The sequence below is a fragment of the Seriola lalandi genome, unplaced genomic scaffold, assembly GCF_002814215.2.
Source record: "Seriola lalandi dorsalis isolate HSWRI2012SDOR001 ecotype SW California unplaced genomic scaffold, Sedor1 jcf7180002054656, whole genome shotgun sequence".
Lineage (NCBI taxonomy): Eukaryota > Metazoa > Chordata > Actinopteri > Carangiformes > Carangidae > Seriola > Seriola lalandi.
Window position 1 is genome coordinate 580390 of NW_019525209.1, and position 16255 is coordinate 596644.

A 16255-nucleotide genomic window follows, 5' to 3' on the forward strand; every position below is an offset into this window, starting at 1 on the left:
TTTTTTGGTCATTTATACACAAACATTAAACACTGAAAGTGACATCATTAATCAAGGATGTGAAAAGTAGAAGAAAAAAAAAACAGGTTTCATTCCAGAAACACACAAAAGAACACCGTCAATAATCACAATAATCATTACGTCTTGTTTTGGTGAATGAATCCATTAAGGTAAAAGCACATTGTTCCTAATGAGCATGTTTTTTTAAATATCCCTTTTCCTGTGAGAAGGAGGCGTCTGCGTGTTTTTCAGGAATGAAACCTTCGGAGTTCAGAGGGTGCTGTGACACCCGGGCTCTGTTTCGTCAGATTAGCCTCGCCGTGACCCACAATGCACGTTATTATCAAATTGCACCTCCAAAACTGAAATTGCACTCATTACTGCCCCTCCCTCCCTCCCTCCCTCCCTCCCTCTCTCTCTCTGATGCGGGGGCCACTGACTCTGGATCAGCTGCAGCCTGTTGGCACTGCGTGGTTGGCACTGAGGAGGATGTTGCCGCTGATGTGTGATCAGCCTGAGCTTTAATGGCACTGAGTGAAAAGAGAGAGAAAAGAAATTCTTCAGCCCAGATCTTCACCTTTCTGACAACTCGCTGACTGAAAGTAAAGAGGATGTTTTCTGACACCAGGGCACCAACAAGAGGCCAGATGTCAGAACAAATGTGTGTTCTCTTTGAACAGGAAGGCAGGAAACCCAGAAAAGTACTGATTCAGGGATTTAAAGGTCAAAACGCGTCTCGAAGTCCGAGTTAAAACTGGGATAAATGTGGTTAAGTTTTACAGACACATTTGGTACAAACAGGAAACATAAGCTGAGTCCCTTCGGAGGACGTTGTCTACGAGGTTCGGACTCTCTGCCGGTGTCGTTTGCTTTCATTAAAGCATTATATAAGTCCACACTTTCAAATTGTGCATAATGGAAACGCGCCTGGTGTCCGGGAGCGGGCACCGAGCGCTGGCTTCCATTTTGGATCTAGTTTCTAGATTCACAAAACAAATCTCTTTGCTGTTTCCTGTTCACAACGTGATATCAAAACTTCTGCAACATCTGCAGGCGTCTCAGTTTTTGCGTCACTTTATATCAGTTCTATCGGAGGCCTTTGTTTATATTAATTTGCCGCCCGCAGGCCGGTGTGTTAGACAGCGAGTTTTCATGCACCTCAGATGAATAAAATGAGCCGTGTTCACCTGACACTTCTGAATTGAGACCTGCACGAGTTGTGAGTAGCTTGTTAATAATAAGTTGTGCAAAGTAAAGTTCAGCTGTTATTTCAACGTGTCAGACGCATTTAATCAACACTTTCCATCTTCTGCTGCTCATCTCATTTTAAGGTACAAGTTGTAAACATTAATTAGGCAGCCACTCATTTTTTTTTTCTTCCTCCTCATCAGCAAAAGATAATGAAAAATCTAAATTGATTCTTTGAGTTTTAGTTATTTATAACTTTAATTACTTGCAAACGTTGAAAGCTGAGTCTAATTAGAGTCGGTGATAGATTCAATCAAAGGATCAGATTCAGATTTTATAAAATACTATCAAACCCCCACTCGACCCAGACCTCTGAAAAACTTTAAACTGATCCCAGTTCAGACTCCGAGCTCCAGACGTGCTTCCACATGAGAATCAGTGTTTCCTGGAAAAACGTCCGTTTGCACTTTTGAATCCAGAGTTGTGTTTCGTCAGGTGAGCTGACCCTGAAGCAGATTTAGCACCAGTGTGTTAACTGAACCGTAAATCTGGGTTTGGCTCAGCTGATCCCGAATCAGTGGCTTTTCTAATCAAATGCAAAAAATAAATTAATAAAAAGAGAGAGAGAGATTTTTATAAAACATTTTAACTGCAGGATACAAAAATGAAAATGTGTGTAAAAAGAACAAAATCTGAAAAAAGAGTCAAAGAAACTGGATAAGAAAGAAACCAAAGTAAATAAATGACTCTTTTCGTAAATAACTAAATAAAAAGCTAAAGCAGGAGGATGATGGGAGCAGGAGGATCCTGGGACTGGGGCACTGTGGGTGATGTAGTCCGGGTCACATGGCCAGAGCTCGGGCCTTGGCGGCCGCTGCCTGCGCCCTCTGCACGGCTCCCTGGCTGTTCTCTCTCCTCATCAGCTGGTTGGTCTCAAACACGCCCTCGTGGCTGCCGCCGCCGCTGCCGCCGGGGCCTCCGTCCACAAACGTCAGCAGCCCTGCACCAGACACACCCCTCATAGTCTGTTTCATCGCAGCAAAGTAAAGTAACCAGACACCATAAAATATTTACCCCTCACTTCATCCCGTCAACCCTGTCGAACATGCTAAGCTAAGCTAAGCTAAGCTAACAGCTGCTGGCAGGTCAGGAGAAGCTCCGTTGAGAAGTGACGAGGTCTTCACCGATTCGCTGACACGTTTTCTAACCTTAAACATTAACTATAAAACTGTTGATCATGTTTTAGGATGTAAAGAAGAAAAACTAATGAAAGACGTTTTAGGAGACGGAGCTGGAATCTGATTCGACGCTTCAGGCGAAGACAGAACAAATGATCAGGAAGTCAGACTTTTATAAATGGTGGAAACTGTGAGACTGAAAACACCGAGTTCAAATCTCATCAGCTGTTTTTCCTGCAGGAATTACATGGTTTACTTTGCAGCATATGACGTGTTTTTCACTAATGAAAAAATGAATAATAATTTATAGAGATTAAACTTTGCAAAGTAAGATTTTAACGTATACATGAAAGACGTCCTGTCATCTTCTTCTCCTTCTTCTTCTTCTTCTTCTTCTTCTTCTTCTTCTTCTTCTTCCTGCTTGTTTTGTCTGTTCACTATTTGGGCCGAACTGCAGCCGCAACAAACGTTAAAACGTTCAGCCTCCGATTTGAAAGTATATGGTTTTATTAGCCGTTAGTTTGTGCTTCATCACCTTTATCTCCCCTCGTGTGTTAACCGTTACCTGAACTCAGGTTAATGTTTGACTGCGAGCTGCTCGGGCGACGCTCCTCTGACTTCAGGCTGCTGCCGGGTCTGACTGCAGGAAACTTTAAGATCCATCTCTATTTTTTCAAAGAACAAAAAAATGAGCCAGTTGTCACGGCGACACGTTGTTCCGCTCTTGCCACCCGTCAAGTCTTCAAATAAAAAAACGTGTTGATTGCCTCCAGAGACTGAAGCCGAGACACGGGGGGGGGGGGCTACAGACCAGACAATTAACATCTTTCACTGTTTAATATAATTAAAAAGTATTTAAAATGCTCGTCTCACAACAAGGAGCAAAGAGCGCCGACTGCAGCAAAGTGACAGACAGGCGACGGCTTTTATTCCAAAAAAAAAAAAACCAGACTGACTTCATTTGTGTAAAGTGACACAAGCTTTAAAGTAATTATTAAGAAAAAAAAGCTCACAACTGAAAAATGAGCAGCTGGAAACGAAGCCGAGGAAACGCTGTGTCCTAACGATAACGAGCGGACGACCCCGCGCACAGTCTGTGACTCAGCCAGGTGACCACAGAGGAGTCAGGGCAGGTAACACAGTGACTTTCTAGTTCATGTTTTACGTGTTTTATGTGTTTTCCTGGAGACAGGAAGTGGACGCAGGAAGTGGACGCAGGAAGTGGACGCAGGAAGCTGTTTCATCCCGTTCATCCTCGGTGGAATGAACGGTGAAAAGTTTTCGCAGCTGTTGAAGAAATGAAACGATTAAACGGAGGTGTGTATGAGACGGGGTCTGAACGAGGAGGGTCAGTGGCGTGGTGAGATCTTACCGTGGCCGTCCACACATCCGCTCTTAAACTCGCCCTCGAACCTCATCCCGTCGAAGCGAGCGAAGACGCCGGCGCCCTGGAACTTCCCCTGAACAAACTCACCTTCATACCTGAAAAAACAAAAAGGAAACCGACGTTAGCACGTTGAACTCTACAATAACAATTCATTTGTAGTTATTTAAGAATTGTGAGTAAAAGAAAGAAGAAGAGAGCGGAGGGAGAGCGAGGAGGGACATTTTTCAAAAGCTTGAGGAAATACTTTCACACAAACAAACAACGCCGTCCTTGATCGTTCGGACTCTCAGGCATGAAACTGTTTGTGACTTTCACTTTCGTCAAATAGACTTCGACAAAAGCATCACACAAGCTGCTAATCGATGGAATCATTTATCTGATGACAGAAGCTCCTGTTTTAATTATTTCTCAGCTCGTTTAAAATCATCAGACTGGAGAGGAGGGAAGTCACAGCTAAACTAAGTCCAGATATGAAACAGTAATAATAGTAATATCACACGGGCCTGATTCTGTACATTATGAATTCAAATAAAACAGGAAATGAACGCTTTTAGGAACACACAAGGAAATTACCAGGAAATTGGGGATTTTAGTCAAATGAATAGATTCGATTCACGATGCTGCAACTTGGTGCAAATCCTGCAACACGACACGTCTCTCGTTCTTTAATGTGAGGAGGAAAGTCATCAGAGAGCTGACATTATAAACTGTAGAAGCTGATGTGTTGTGCACCATTAAAGACAGTAGAGCTCGTGTCATGTGGGATGGATGGAAGAACTGTTTAACTTTATTATCTTTTCACGATACTCCTCCTTCTTCTTCTTCTTCTTCTTCTTCTTCTACCTCACCACATTTCAGAGGGAAAATATTCTTGCCAACTTTTTACTCCGTGTTACTTTACAAATTCATGCATCATACAAAACACGTGAGGTGGTTTATTAAATACACAAATGAAACTTTTAATTTATAACTATTCTGATTCTCGTTTTTATTCCAGGATTTGCTGCATTTTTTCATTTTGTTTTAACAATTTATTCAAGATCATTTTGAACTTTGGATCATTGGTTAAAGAAAACAAGTTTTGTGGGATTATTTTTCTTAGTTTTTATTAAACAATCATTTGATTAATTGAGAAAATAATCAGAAGAAAAGTCAGAACAAGCTCCACGTCAACAACAACAACAACAACAACAACAACAACAACAACAACAACACCAGTGAAATGTTGCCTAAGCAGGAATACATCAGTGGCGGTTCAGCCTTCGTGGCTGTTTGACATCGTCCTGCAGCTCGACGACGGAGCTAAAAAAGCTTTTCACAACCTTCATGGAGGCGTCAGACGGTGGAAGGACAGATTTTCAGGCCGAGATTCATTCAACACCTCAAAAAACACGATTTAGTGTTTCCACAGCCCCTGAAGAATTTGAAGAATGAATCAACTGGCTTTTTTTTTTCTCTTTTTCCTCCCTAAGTAACAACACTGTGCGCGGCCTTGAACAGGCTCCACTTTGGTTTCTTCCTCCTCGGCTGTACTTGAACCGCTCAACTTTCGCTAAACAAAGAGGAGCAGATGAAAAGCCGATGTTTCCGTCTGCTCTGGAATGACTGCGGCTAACATGACGGCAAGAAAGAAACCGCCTCTGACAATCACATATTCATCGTGTTGCAGCCATGAACGCGCCGAAACAATTCTGAAGTTGGAAAGAATTTTTTCTCTCCTTTTTTTTTTCTTTATTGAACCACACACCACCTGCAGCTCCGTCTTTGTGCTGCGAGCCGCCGCCGCCGCCGCCGCTTCTCTCCCGCCTTATTTCTCTCTTGTGTGACACTGATCAGCTAGTTCACATTCTGCACTGACTTCTTTCATTACGCCTAAGGACACAAAAGACACTCACTTTTAACCACCGTCCAGGTTTTGAGACGTCGTTAACCGACTGGATTTTATAACACACTGTGTGTCAGTGATGAAACTCCGGCAGAAAAATCATTTACAGTCATTTCACTGTTTTGATCATCAAAGAATCAAGTTGGCTTCTTCATTTTACAGACTAAATCATACAAATAATGGACAGAATAACAGACAGACGTGTTTCAGACTGATGCTAAGTGCCTGAATGCTGCTTTGTTGAATGCCACGCGACGTCTCGCAGGCAAAACAAAAACTAAAGATGCAGTTGGGGGACGTTGTGAAGCAGTGTGGGATCATGGGAGTTGTTGCAGGATGGTTCAGCAGGAAACAGCAAACAAACCGGGGGATTAAATCTGGTAGAAACACCGAATAAAGAAGATCCAGACGTCCAGTGACTAAAATCCTTGATAAGTATATTATGTATTTTCTTTAAACGTGGCGTCAGACCGGATAAGGAGTTAACATTGATGCTTGTGGCGGACGGACCAACAGAGAGTGAGACACACACCTGGAGCCGTCGGGGAAGACCAGCATCCCACAGCCGTTGAAGAGGCCGTTCTCAAACTGTCCCGTGTAGCACGTCCCGTCACTGAAGGTCAGCTGACCCAGGCCGTGACGCAGACCTGGAGAACACACACACACACACACACACACACACACACACACACACACACAGAGCTGAGAGTTAGATACATTAGATGATCTGCTTCTGTCAGATTAGGTTCAGTTTGTTTATGTACAAATGATAAAAACATGGATTTAAACTTCGCTGGTGAGAAGCTCATGAAATCACGTCAACAGCTGCAGAGATGGAAAGTTAAATCAGGCAGAGGAGAACAGAAAGTTAAGAACGAGTTTTCAAGTGATGATGATGATGATGATGATTCTTAAAGAAATGCACTTTGTGTGAAAGCATGCCGACTGGCCGACAGTTCTGATTACATTTATTTATTTATTATTTTTGTGAAATCGTCATTGTAAATCTATATTATCTATCTATAATCTATGAATCTATATTATGTTTTATGGGAATATTTACATGATTCAACTCCATCTTTCTGGATGTAAGAAATTTAAGGGTGAAACCAGATTCAGCTCCAGTGATTCAGAAACTTTGTGTTTTCTCTGGTAATTTTTCTGTTAATTACTAAATAATTCTTTATTTATATTAACACTTAGCATCAAGTCAAAACTTCAGTTTGACTAATTCCTACACAGTCACAAATTGAACAACAAAGTAACACAACAACAATAAATGCAGCACAAAGCAACATTTCATGCGTTTATTTATCATTTCTAATGATGCCATTGGATATCCAGTTAGATTTAGAGTCCAGCTGTGAGGCGTCTTTGCTAACTTACTTTACTTACTTTACTTACAAAGTCAAAAAAAAAAAATCATTCATTCAGCTTTCGTAGACCTTCCTGTTTGGTTATGAATTGATGGTATAGAAAATATCCTGTTTTGATGTTACTGACAAAACGTTTATTATTTTTCCCCAAGGATACGTGATGAAAATAAGAATATTACATTCAATCAACACTTCTTCATAGTCAATAGACACGTCTGCGTCCCACACTTGAACCAGAACAGCCAAGAATCTGGAGACCAAAACAATCTTTTTTGTTTTGTCGTTGCATCGTTTAGACTTTGTGCTGGAAATGGAATTATTCTCTATAACAACCGCGCGGTTACAATCCAATTTAAATAAAAGTGCTTGCTGAATTCTTTCAGTATGAAAAAGCAAAGCTGATTCTATCCTTGAAAACATAATCGTTTTTGGAGGGAAAAAGTTTCACACGGCTTAAACCCTCAATAACATCCTGTGTTCATTTCATCTGGGAAAAAAAAAAAGAAGCAACAAGTAAAACAACTTTAGGCAAGAAAATACTGGACATGAAATATTCCAGCACTTTCCATCATGTTTTCAAAATGGTTTGTTCGTGCACAAAGGAAGAAAAACAACCGGCGGTTCGCTTGATATCAGACGATGGAGAGTGGCGGAAAGTAAATCCCCATTTATGGCTCAATTGAATAATATGCTTACCAGCACAAATGTCATTGGAGCTGCTACACACCTGACCTTGATGCCTGGTACAGTTCAGATACGGTCACAATGTCGCCCTTCAGCTCGACACTCCTCCCTGGCACAAGTCTGCAGTCGATGATTGATCTGCTACTTTTTCTATTTAGTCAGACTTGATTTAAAAATGACAATACATATTTGTGTTATGGTCATCCTGAGAGTGCAAATCAGACTTTGTTTCACCGTCTACACCTCGAAGGAATTCGGTACGCTCCGTCCAAAGCTCACACTGAGTTTACTTAATTGATGATATTAGGAAAGGAGAGGGAACTGATCATATCGGACCGTAAGGAGCTCTGATCCACCGGGATTTCGTCTTTCTGGTCTTCGCCTCGGACCCAAGCGAAGTAAGGTTCCTGGCACGACTCCAGCAACACTTGCAGTAAATATAAGAAATGTATGAGACTAACGTGTTTCGGTTTGTGGGTCAGGGTCACCCACAAGCCGAAACACGTCTTGGTCCTCGGCTTGGAGCTTCCGCGACTTCACTTTGTTCCTGACGCTCGATCCACTTCATCATCGTACGGTCGGACGGGTTCTCTCTCAAAAAAAAATGTTTTACAATCTACAAAAGCTATCAAAAGAATTTCAAAGTCTGCTTTTCAGGTTTTTGCCGTGCTTTGGTTTCAGCATATTTAGGTCGGTATCGTATCAAAGTCCCCGATTCTGCTATCGTGGCGACACTAATCACGGACGCCACATCCAGGTTTTTCTACAGCTTGCGACGTGCTGTGTGCTACTCGATTAGTGTAACACAATGAACTCGAGTCAGTTACATGAATGTCTTTCAATTTGTTCAGTGTCCTTGGACGTCTTGAAAGGAACATATATATGAAATGGTTTATTGCCGTTGTCCAGTAAGGTCAGAGACGTACTGTAGGTTTCACCTCAGCGTGAACGCCACATGATTTTAAGAACTTTATGAGAGGGTGTGGAGTTTTGCAAAAAAAAAAAAAAAAAAAAAACACATTTGGGGGTTAAGAAGACAGATTATTATTTTAACTCAGCAGTTCAGGAGATTATTATTAAATGGTGCCAGCAGGCAAAAGGTGGGCCACAGATGTGAGACCCAATTTTCCTCCTAATTCTGCGATTACTTTCCAGGATCAGGAGGGTGGCGGTCGAAGGAGGAGGGAGGGGGAAGGAGTGAGTGTCTTCTCCTCGCCGACCTCTTTTATCAGGCCCGGCGGGAATTAGGAGAATAACTGGATATGAGGCGCGGTTGGACGCGAGCTGAGGAGGTCCTGGGCTCCTCACAGCAGCTGTAAGCGAGGAACAGGATTTGCTGAGAGCTTCCCAGGCGGCATGAAACTGGTGGAAGAGGAGAGAGGAAGAAGATATGGAGGGAGAACCCTGACAGCAGATTGGGATTTACAGGAGGGGAGGCGAGGGTGAGGCTAGTGAGTGTTGTCCCTTGCTCCCAGCTAATGGCAAAGTAAATTAGGCAGTCCATCTGTCAGGGCTGCTTAAAGTGCTGCTCTCTGCCTAATCTCAGCAGGGTTTTCACAGGAGATTTGGAGAAGAGATTTGGCCCAAACTAAATCTGGAGCTCTGCCTTCCATTTTCAAAGTCTTTCCTCCAATGCATCCATATGTGCAAATGTGTGCGCAAGCCCCCACTCGATTAAGTACACATATATATAATATATATATATGGGTAAAGAAGAAGGTCAACAGGCTCTTAAATTCAACCCTTCAGCCTGTAGGACCCCTGACAAGCGTGTGGGAGCCTGAGGCGGAAATTTCACGGATTCTGCGGAGTGTCGAGGAGGCCGCAGTCGTCTGGCCGCAAACGCCAAGAGCAGTGTCTTTCAGCGAGCACTGGAAGAGCTGTGTGAATGGAGCTATTGAACATAATGAAATCAAGTGGCATCAGAGCGCTATGAAGTTAACAGTTTACTTTTTAGTGAAGGGACAGATTATCAGTGGGCTGCAGCAGCAGTAAGGGACAGTGCTCCCTGGATCTGATCCCTGCAGACAGTCTCTAATCTGTTGCTCAGCTCCTTTGGAACGCCTCTCTCCAATCTCGTGTTGGGTCACGGTCTCCGGCTAATTACGGTTTAGCTGAATTTGTCCGGCTCTTATGTCAATCAATAGCGGTAATGCACAGAAGTTAAATGACCGCATGGGGGAAGTACAGTAGTAAATGGCTTCTGGCTGTGTCCCGGCTGTTGTGTGGATGTTTCCAACCTACTTCCTGTAACCTGATAGCCCCCGGGTCTGTCTTCAGCCGGCGCTCCTCTGCATTATTCATGTGACACCGCAGACCTCTGTCCGACATGCACCTACATGTTTGTGTGCAAACAGTGACTTTGCACGCATGGCCGGCGGAGACACGATGCACGACACGCATCAATCTGTGTTCATGACAACAGCTCCCTCCCAACACACACACACACACACACACACACACACACACACACACAAAGTAGTGAAGTCAGTGGTGTTATTTCAACGAACAGTGTTAAAATATCAGCAGAATGTGTAATGACACATATTTTTGGGAATATCTTAGGAGCAGGTATGTGAAGCTGCTGCACTCTGTTTACACAAGGAGTTGTACAGTTAATTATTTCATTAAAAATCTATAAACAGCAGGTAAAAAAATTACAAAGAAATGGGTGAAAGGGGAACCATCTAGAAGGAAGTAATATCTAGATATGGTCAGATTTTCTTATGGTAAAAATATGTTAAAGGTCTCATTCAGTGTAAAGGTCTGTGTCCATGTGTAGTGTGATTATAGATCAGCTCTAGCTTCTATATTAATACTGTGAAAGTATCAAAGCCTCAGTCCACAGAGAAATGCACACAGCCTGTATTCAGAAACTGAGCCTTAAAACCAGCCGTCAGGACTTCTGGAACTTTGTGATGTCACAACAAAGCAGTCACCAAGCCCCGCCCACCTGGACCCACCATCCAAACCTTGCAGGATTTGGTTTCTCTGAGTGTCTTTACCTGAAATCTGCTTTATTTTTATTGGATCTCTCAGAAAACAGTCAGCCAATCAGAAGAGAGGCTCTGAGCCTCCTCTCTTCTGATTGGCTCACCGATCTGTTGTTACTAGAGCTGCAGAGAGAAGCCTGAGAGAGGAGATGTTAAACTACACTGAGATGGTTTTTAATATATCTTATATATCAATAATACATCAAATATATCTTCTTATGGTTCAACACTTCAAAAAAAACACAGAAGAAGAAGAAAATATGGAGCTTTAACAAAATACAAAAACTGCAAAACTTACAGTAAATTTAGTTCCCAACAGTTTTAGAAAATATGATAAAACACTCAAAACTCAAGGTTGTAGTTTTTTTCACTAAAGTAGGTTGTGAAATACTTTAGATAGAAGCTTGAGTTTAGAGTATTTTACCAAAGTCAACGCTCAGTTTTAGAATAAACCTTTATATCGAAGGTTCAAAGGTCATTCTTGACCATAGGAAACTTTAATTCAGAAAAACAATCTCACTTCTGGAGCTTTTGAGCCAACGTCTAAAGTGCATCAAAAAAAGTCTTTAGTATTTTAGGTTATAGGTTGTTTTTTTTTGTTGTTGGATTTAAAAAATTATACAAATAAATGTGACAAAAGAATCAACACAATGCCAAGAAATCCTGACAGCCAACACAGAGCTGCTGCACCGGCTCTATTAGTGGAGTCATCTCTGAGAAACGTCTGTGCTAAAAACACACACACACACACACACACACACACACACACACTGCTGTATATTTAAACCTGTACATATCTGTGTATCACAGCCAAACCAGTTTAACAGTTTTTTACAAACCGTGCAGAGACCATATGTTTCTCCCCGCAGCCTCACACCCGCGTTGGTGCCAAACTTTTGTTCTTTGTTTAACCTTGCCCTAAAGGTTGTCCAAGTGTTTTTGTCAGCCTGCAAATACTGGTTTAGGTAGTGTGATATCGTGTCTCAGTGGGCTCGCTGGCACCAGATGGTGTGTGCATGCATGTGAGTGTAGATCTGCCTGTGGTTACTGACTTCAGTTTGACACTTTCTTCTGTTTTATTTTTTGCGTATTAGATACAATCTGTTTGTGTGAGGGTGCAGCTTCTTTTAAAAGCCCGACCACTTTTTCCTGTTGTGACTCACGTAGAGGAGGACACCCACTTTGTTCCTGACACGTCTGACATGAAATCCCACCCTTCATTCCTTCAAGCTGCCGTGGGCAACTTTCCATCGGCACGATATTCCTCACATTTACTAATGTTACCGTTTGAACCTGAGAATCATCCATAAATCAAGTCTAGCTACTGTATCTGTATTCCAATAACACATGGATCATGTCTGCGTGGAAAGGAAATGACGGGACTCGTCAAGTCCTGCAAGAAAATCCTTTAAACGCACAGTACGTAACCTCTGCCACCGGGGGTCTCTCCGTCAATGCCGACGCACACGTGCAGGGGACAGGCGACCCAATCAAACGCAGCGTATTCAACACAAATTTCTTTAGGTTTGAGAATTGATGGAAACATTTGGGATAATATTAAACACAATAACATATGTTCTAGCCGTTTTTAGAGAAAGTTTTTAGAAAGTTACAAATTAATAGTAGTAGTAACAGTAGGTCTGAGTCCTAAAGAAAAGCCGGACCAATCACACACCACCATCCTGCTTTTAGACCGGATCTCACCTGGAAAGCTTTTTTTAAACTAGTCCCAATATTTTCATATTTATAATGTTGTGTGTCAAGCGCGTATAAAGAATATCTTTTTTGCGCTGGAGGAGGTTGAAGGAATAAGAAAGAAACCAAATGAATTTTCTTTTGGGGAATGAACTATTCCTCCAATCCTGTAAAGACTGGATTTATACCCCTCTGAGAATACCACCTCATTGTGGTGCAGGACTCTGGGAGCTGGTCCCAGGTGAGAGGCTACACTGAGAGCAATTTTAAGGCCTCTGTGGATTAACGTCTTTGGGAGGGACTGACCTTGCCCGGATTAAGAAAGCAGGGCCTGGGAGGACAGCTCACAAGGGACTGCTTGGTGGATGGACCTGTACCCATGAGCCAACGCTTTGTGCCCTCCACCCAATCCAAGATGGTGTCTGCTTTTGGTCAAACAACAGTTCAAAAGCCAAAGATATTCAGTTTACTACAACAAGTGCTCCAACCTAAGCCACCATCTTGTCCCTACCCTCTCAGATAACCAATGGGAGCGTCTCCTGAAGAAGGCAGCAGCCGCACCAGACCGTAGTCGTCACGGTTACAATAATAAACATGCTGTTAAGATCGTGGTTAAAAATAAACGCCGATATCTATCAGCTTTAAAATCCATCCATCCACCCCAACCACCTCCGTCTGCGCTCTCCACACAACGACAACTAACATCCTCCATTGCTGCCGCCATAATCACCACGGGGTTGTGTAAAACTTGTAAAAGTTCCACAGGACTGACGTGTTGTTTTGTTTTGGTGATCGCTGACTAGAAGCATCGATTCCCATGTATATGCATCCCTACTTCATATGGCTGCCATAGCTAACCATTACAACCAGGTTAAGCTTCAACGATCCATGTGCATGTAATATATACATTTAAAATTGTTCTATGTTTCGTTTTTAATACTAATTCCTTTTACATGCAGCTTCTATAACTGACTTTTTTCTTTAATTGTTTACACTATAATTATTGAAGTTCTATCAACATCAAGAGAATTTATTTTACCTGATGTAATTCTGATAAATCACTGTTGTTTCAAGGAGAAGCAGATACCAGAGAAGATTCACATGCCACCATCCAAAGAGAGCCGGAGGTAAGTCATTTACTGATTCAACGACAATCCTCTAAACTAATTTCTCTCACGAGTCGAGTGTTTATTTAAATCATCCAGTGAACATGTTGAAATATTATGCAAAATCCACCCTCTAAAAACTAGTGCACTCCACCCCTGCACCGTCAGCTTCCTTGACTCTTGACCCCGTCGACAATGACAGCCCGCCGCTGACTTCCTCTCCACTCTCTCAAAGTGACCTCGGATCGAGAAACACCGCACAGATGTGCACATGTCCCACCTGGTGTCTGTTAATGCAAATAAAGTCTGAGCGCTCCACATGTGTTACTGTGATCGCGCTCACTTCTGCCGACAGCATTATCACATGAATCGAACACAAGTGTGGCTTTTTTACGCTGGACTCGGCCTTACGTGCATAATTCTTTTAATCACATCATAACAAAATATTCTGCTGCGCATGCAAATGTGGTCGATTGATGGAGGATGGATTGCGGAGTGATTGAGGAGGTCGGTCGGTCTTGCCTTCTTTCCATTCGCCGTGGTACTCCTCGCCATTTGAGTAGGTGAAGGATCCTCGTGTCAGGGTCATGGGTCCGGCTGGAACACACAACATAAAAACCATCATCAAGACCTGGAGCTTTTTCACCTGTAGCTGTGACATTGTGACACAGAGAGAGAGAGAGAGAGCGAGAGAGAGAGAGAAAACTGGGAGTTCATCAAATAATGTGTCCACCTTTTTTCAACCCGCCGTGGCTTAATTGCTACTTTTTGAACGCCGCAGCGTGTCCGCGGAGCAATCTGGCTCAGACTGCAAAGACAGGGGCTCCACAGAACCTGCACACCCCCGTCGATCCCACTTCGGTCTGACAAACCATAACAAAGGCCGTTTGTTCAACTGTTGGATGAAAAGACCTGTCCCGCAGTTAGTGTGACACTTCTACTGCTTTTTTTTTTTTTTTTACTATTTACCAATTGAACTGTTTGAGCTATCGTACAAGATGTCAGAAACCTATGAAAAATACCAATTATTAGAGCCCAGGGTGACGTCTGAAAATACTGTCAAAGCTGTTGGCACACAGCTGGGAACGCATGTCACACGTCTAAAATACAGTGGTATGTTATAGCATTAAATTCCCCTTTATCATTGTGCTATGGAGATATAAAGTTAAATAAAAACAAAAAGAAAACAAAGCAAGAACAAAACAAGTGGGTCTTTTATTTTTATTTGCATCATGCACAAACACAAAATGGATGAACGTTTAAACTATTTAAAAATATTTCTCAAAGATAGACAAAAACGCTGTTAGGTGAGATGTTGACATAACTCTTTATTTGTTTACTAGAAAACTCCACAGGGCATCTTTAAGATTTCCCTTCACTGATATTAATAAGGGATACAGCTTTAAAAATAAAAAACAGTCTGAACAGGACAAGGGGTGTCCATGTACTTTAGGCCATTTAGTGAGGTACAGTATACCAGGGCAGATCAGATGTATAAACACAGGAACACAGGAAGTTACAGATTAAAATGCTAGCAGGTGCTTTCTGGTCCTCTCTCCTGACTTGGTAAAACAATAGTATGAAAGCAAAACACCTCATTTATTTGAGATTTATGACGCTTCAAATTTCCTATTTTACTCAAACACATCTTGGTTAGTAAAAACGGCTGTGTTCACTGTAGCTTCTTCTTCTTCGTCTTCTTCTTCTTCTTCTTCTCCTCCTTTTCTGCCGTCTCAGAATGAGGCTACAGACAAACCGCTGCAGACAGCAGCATCAAAGACACATTTAGGCTTTCACAATAAAGACAGAAAACATCTAAGGCCCGTTCATTAGGCTGAATAATTGCTCAAATGCCATCAGGCACGCTGTCAGATTATGGACGGGAGGAGGAGTGTGTATCCCTCCATCTAATGTTGCCACAGTAACGGCGCCCTAATCCCTTTCATCCTGCCGGCATGACGCTGCCAGCCTCCGAAACACACACACACACACACACACACACACACACACACACACACACACACACACAGTCAGCAGGCCTGGAGAAATAAAAAATAAACGTTTTACCTGTTTTATTAAAGAGTAACTCAGTCCCTTTTCTCTACATCACTGAAAACAACGCGGCAGTTGGAGGATTCCTGCTCCTCTCGGCGGCTATTTTTTTTTTTTTTGCCGTTTCCGTATCTGGCCGTGTCCTGGCAGAGCTGCCTCAGCGTCTCTCCAAGGTGCCGCGATGCCATTGGCTGCCACGCGTCCACCTCGATTCAAGACGCCCTCCCATTGGTCGCGCTTCCCCTCCGTCCAACCCCTACGCGGGAGACATGTTTGTCGAGGGCAGCGGGTTCAACGACTTAATTAGCCGAAGTGCTCCTCCGTTAAAGCGTTTGCCCTTGCCTTTTCTTTTCTTTTTTTTAATTTTTATGTGCTGCCCACCGTCTCTGTAGGATTATAAACCGGCAGCGAGGTTCCCTTTAATGACACTGTGTCATTTCATGTTTCAATTTGGTGATTAGACCCGCGTTTTGGCGAGTTTTATGGAACATGATTTATCGTTCCGCCAGTGCGTTAAAACAGCTGCACCGAGGTGGAGGGTTTGCTAAATGAGGTGATATGGATTCAAAGCCAATAAGGCTTTAATTCACTAGAAAGCTGAGGGGTAAAAAAAAAAAAAAAAAAAAAAAAAAAAAAAAGAAAAAGAAGAAGAAGAAGAATCAAGGTGACCCAAATAAAACAAAACTCTGCTGTCCTGATTTTGTTTCTCTG

At 42.5% G+C, this 16255-nt stretch overlaps 1 protein-coding gene across 2 annotated transcripts; it reads right to left on the reverse strand.

The window, feature by feature from the left end:
• Positions 1 to 410: 410 nt before the first annotated feature.
• On the reverse strand, positions 411 to 15794 carry LOC111665656 (MORN repeat-containing protein 4-like). 2 transcript variants are annotated; one of them, XM_023420727.2, is made up of 5 exons: positions 15560 to 15794; positions 14015 to 14089; positions 6171 to 6285; positions 3739 to 3848; positions 411 to 2188 (listed from the first exon to the last, which is right to left on the reverse strand). In XM_023420727.2, exons 2-5 carry the CDS (start codon positions 14079 to 14081, stop codon positions 2031 to 2033), a joined length of 450 nt encoding a protein of 149 aa, XP_023276495.1. In that variant the 5' UTR covers positions 14082 to 14089; positions 15560 to 15794; the 3' UTR covers positions 411 to 2030. The 2 variants fall into 2 exon arrangements, with proteins under 2 accessions (XP_023276495.1, XP_087033938.1); XM_087177812.1 differs by lacking the exon at positions 15560 to 15794 and having other exon boundaries at positions 14015 to 14574.
• Between the last annotated feature and the right edge of the window lie 461 nt (positions 15795 to 16255).

Coding starts and splice junctions, on each gene's coding strand:
- LOC111665656 (XM_087177812.1), bottom strand. CDS start 14,153: ATGTCACAGCTACAGGTGAAAAAGCTCCAGGTCTTGATGATGGTTTTT. Junction 6,286..14,014: donor CCACGGCGAATGGAAAGAAG/GCAAGACCGACC, acceptor TGTGTTCTCCAG/GTCTGCGTCACGGCCTGGGT. Junction 3,849..6,170: donor GTCTTCCCCGACGGCTCCAG/GTGTGTGTCTCA, acceptor TTGTTTTTTCAG/GTATGAAGGTGAGTTTGTTC.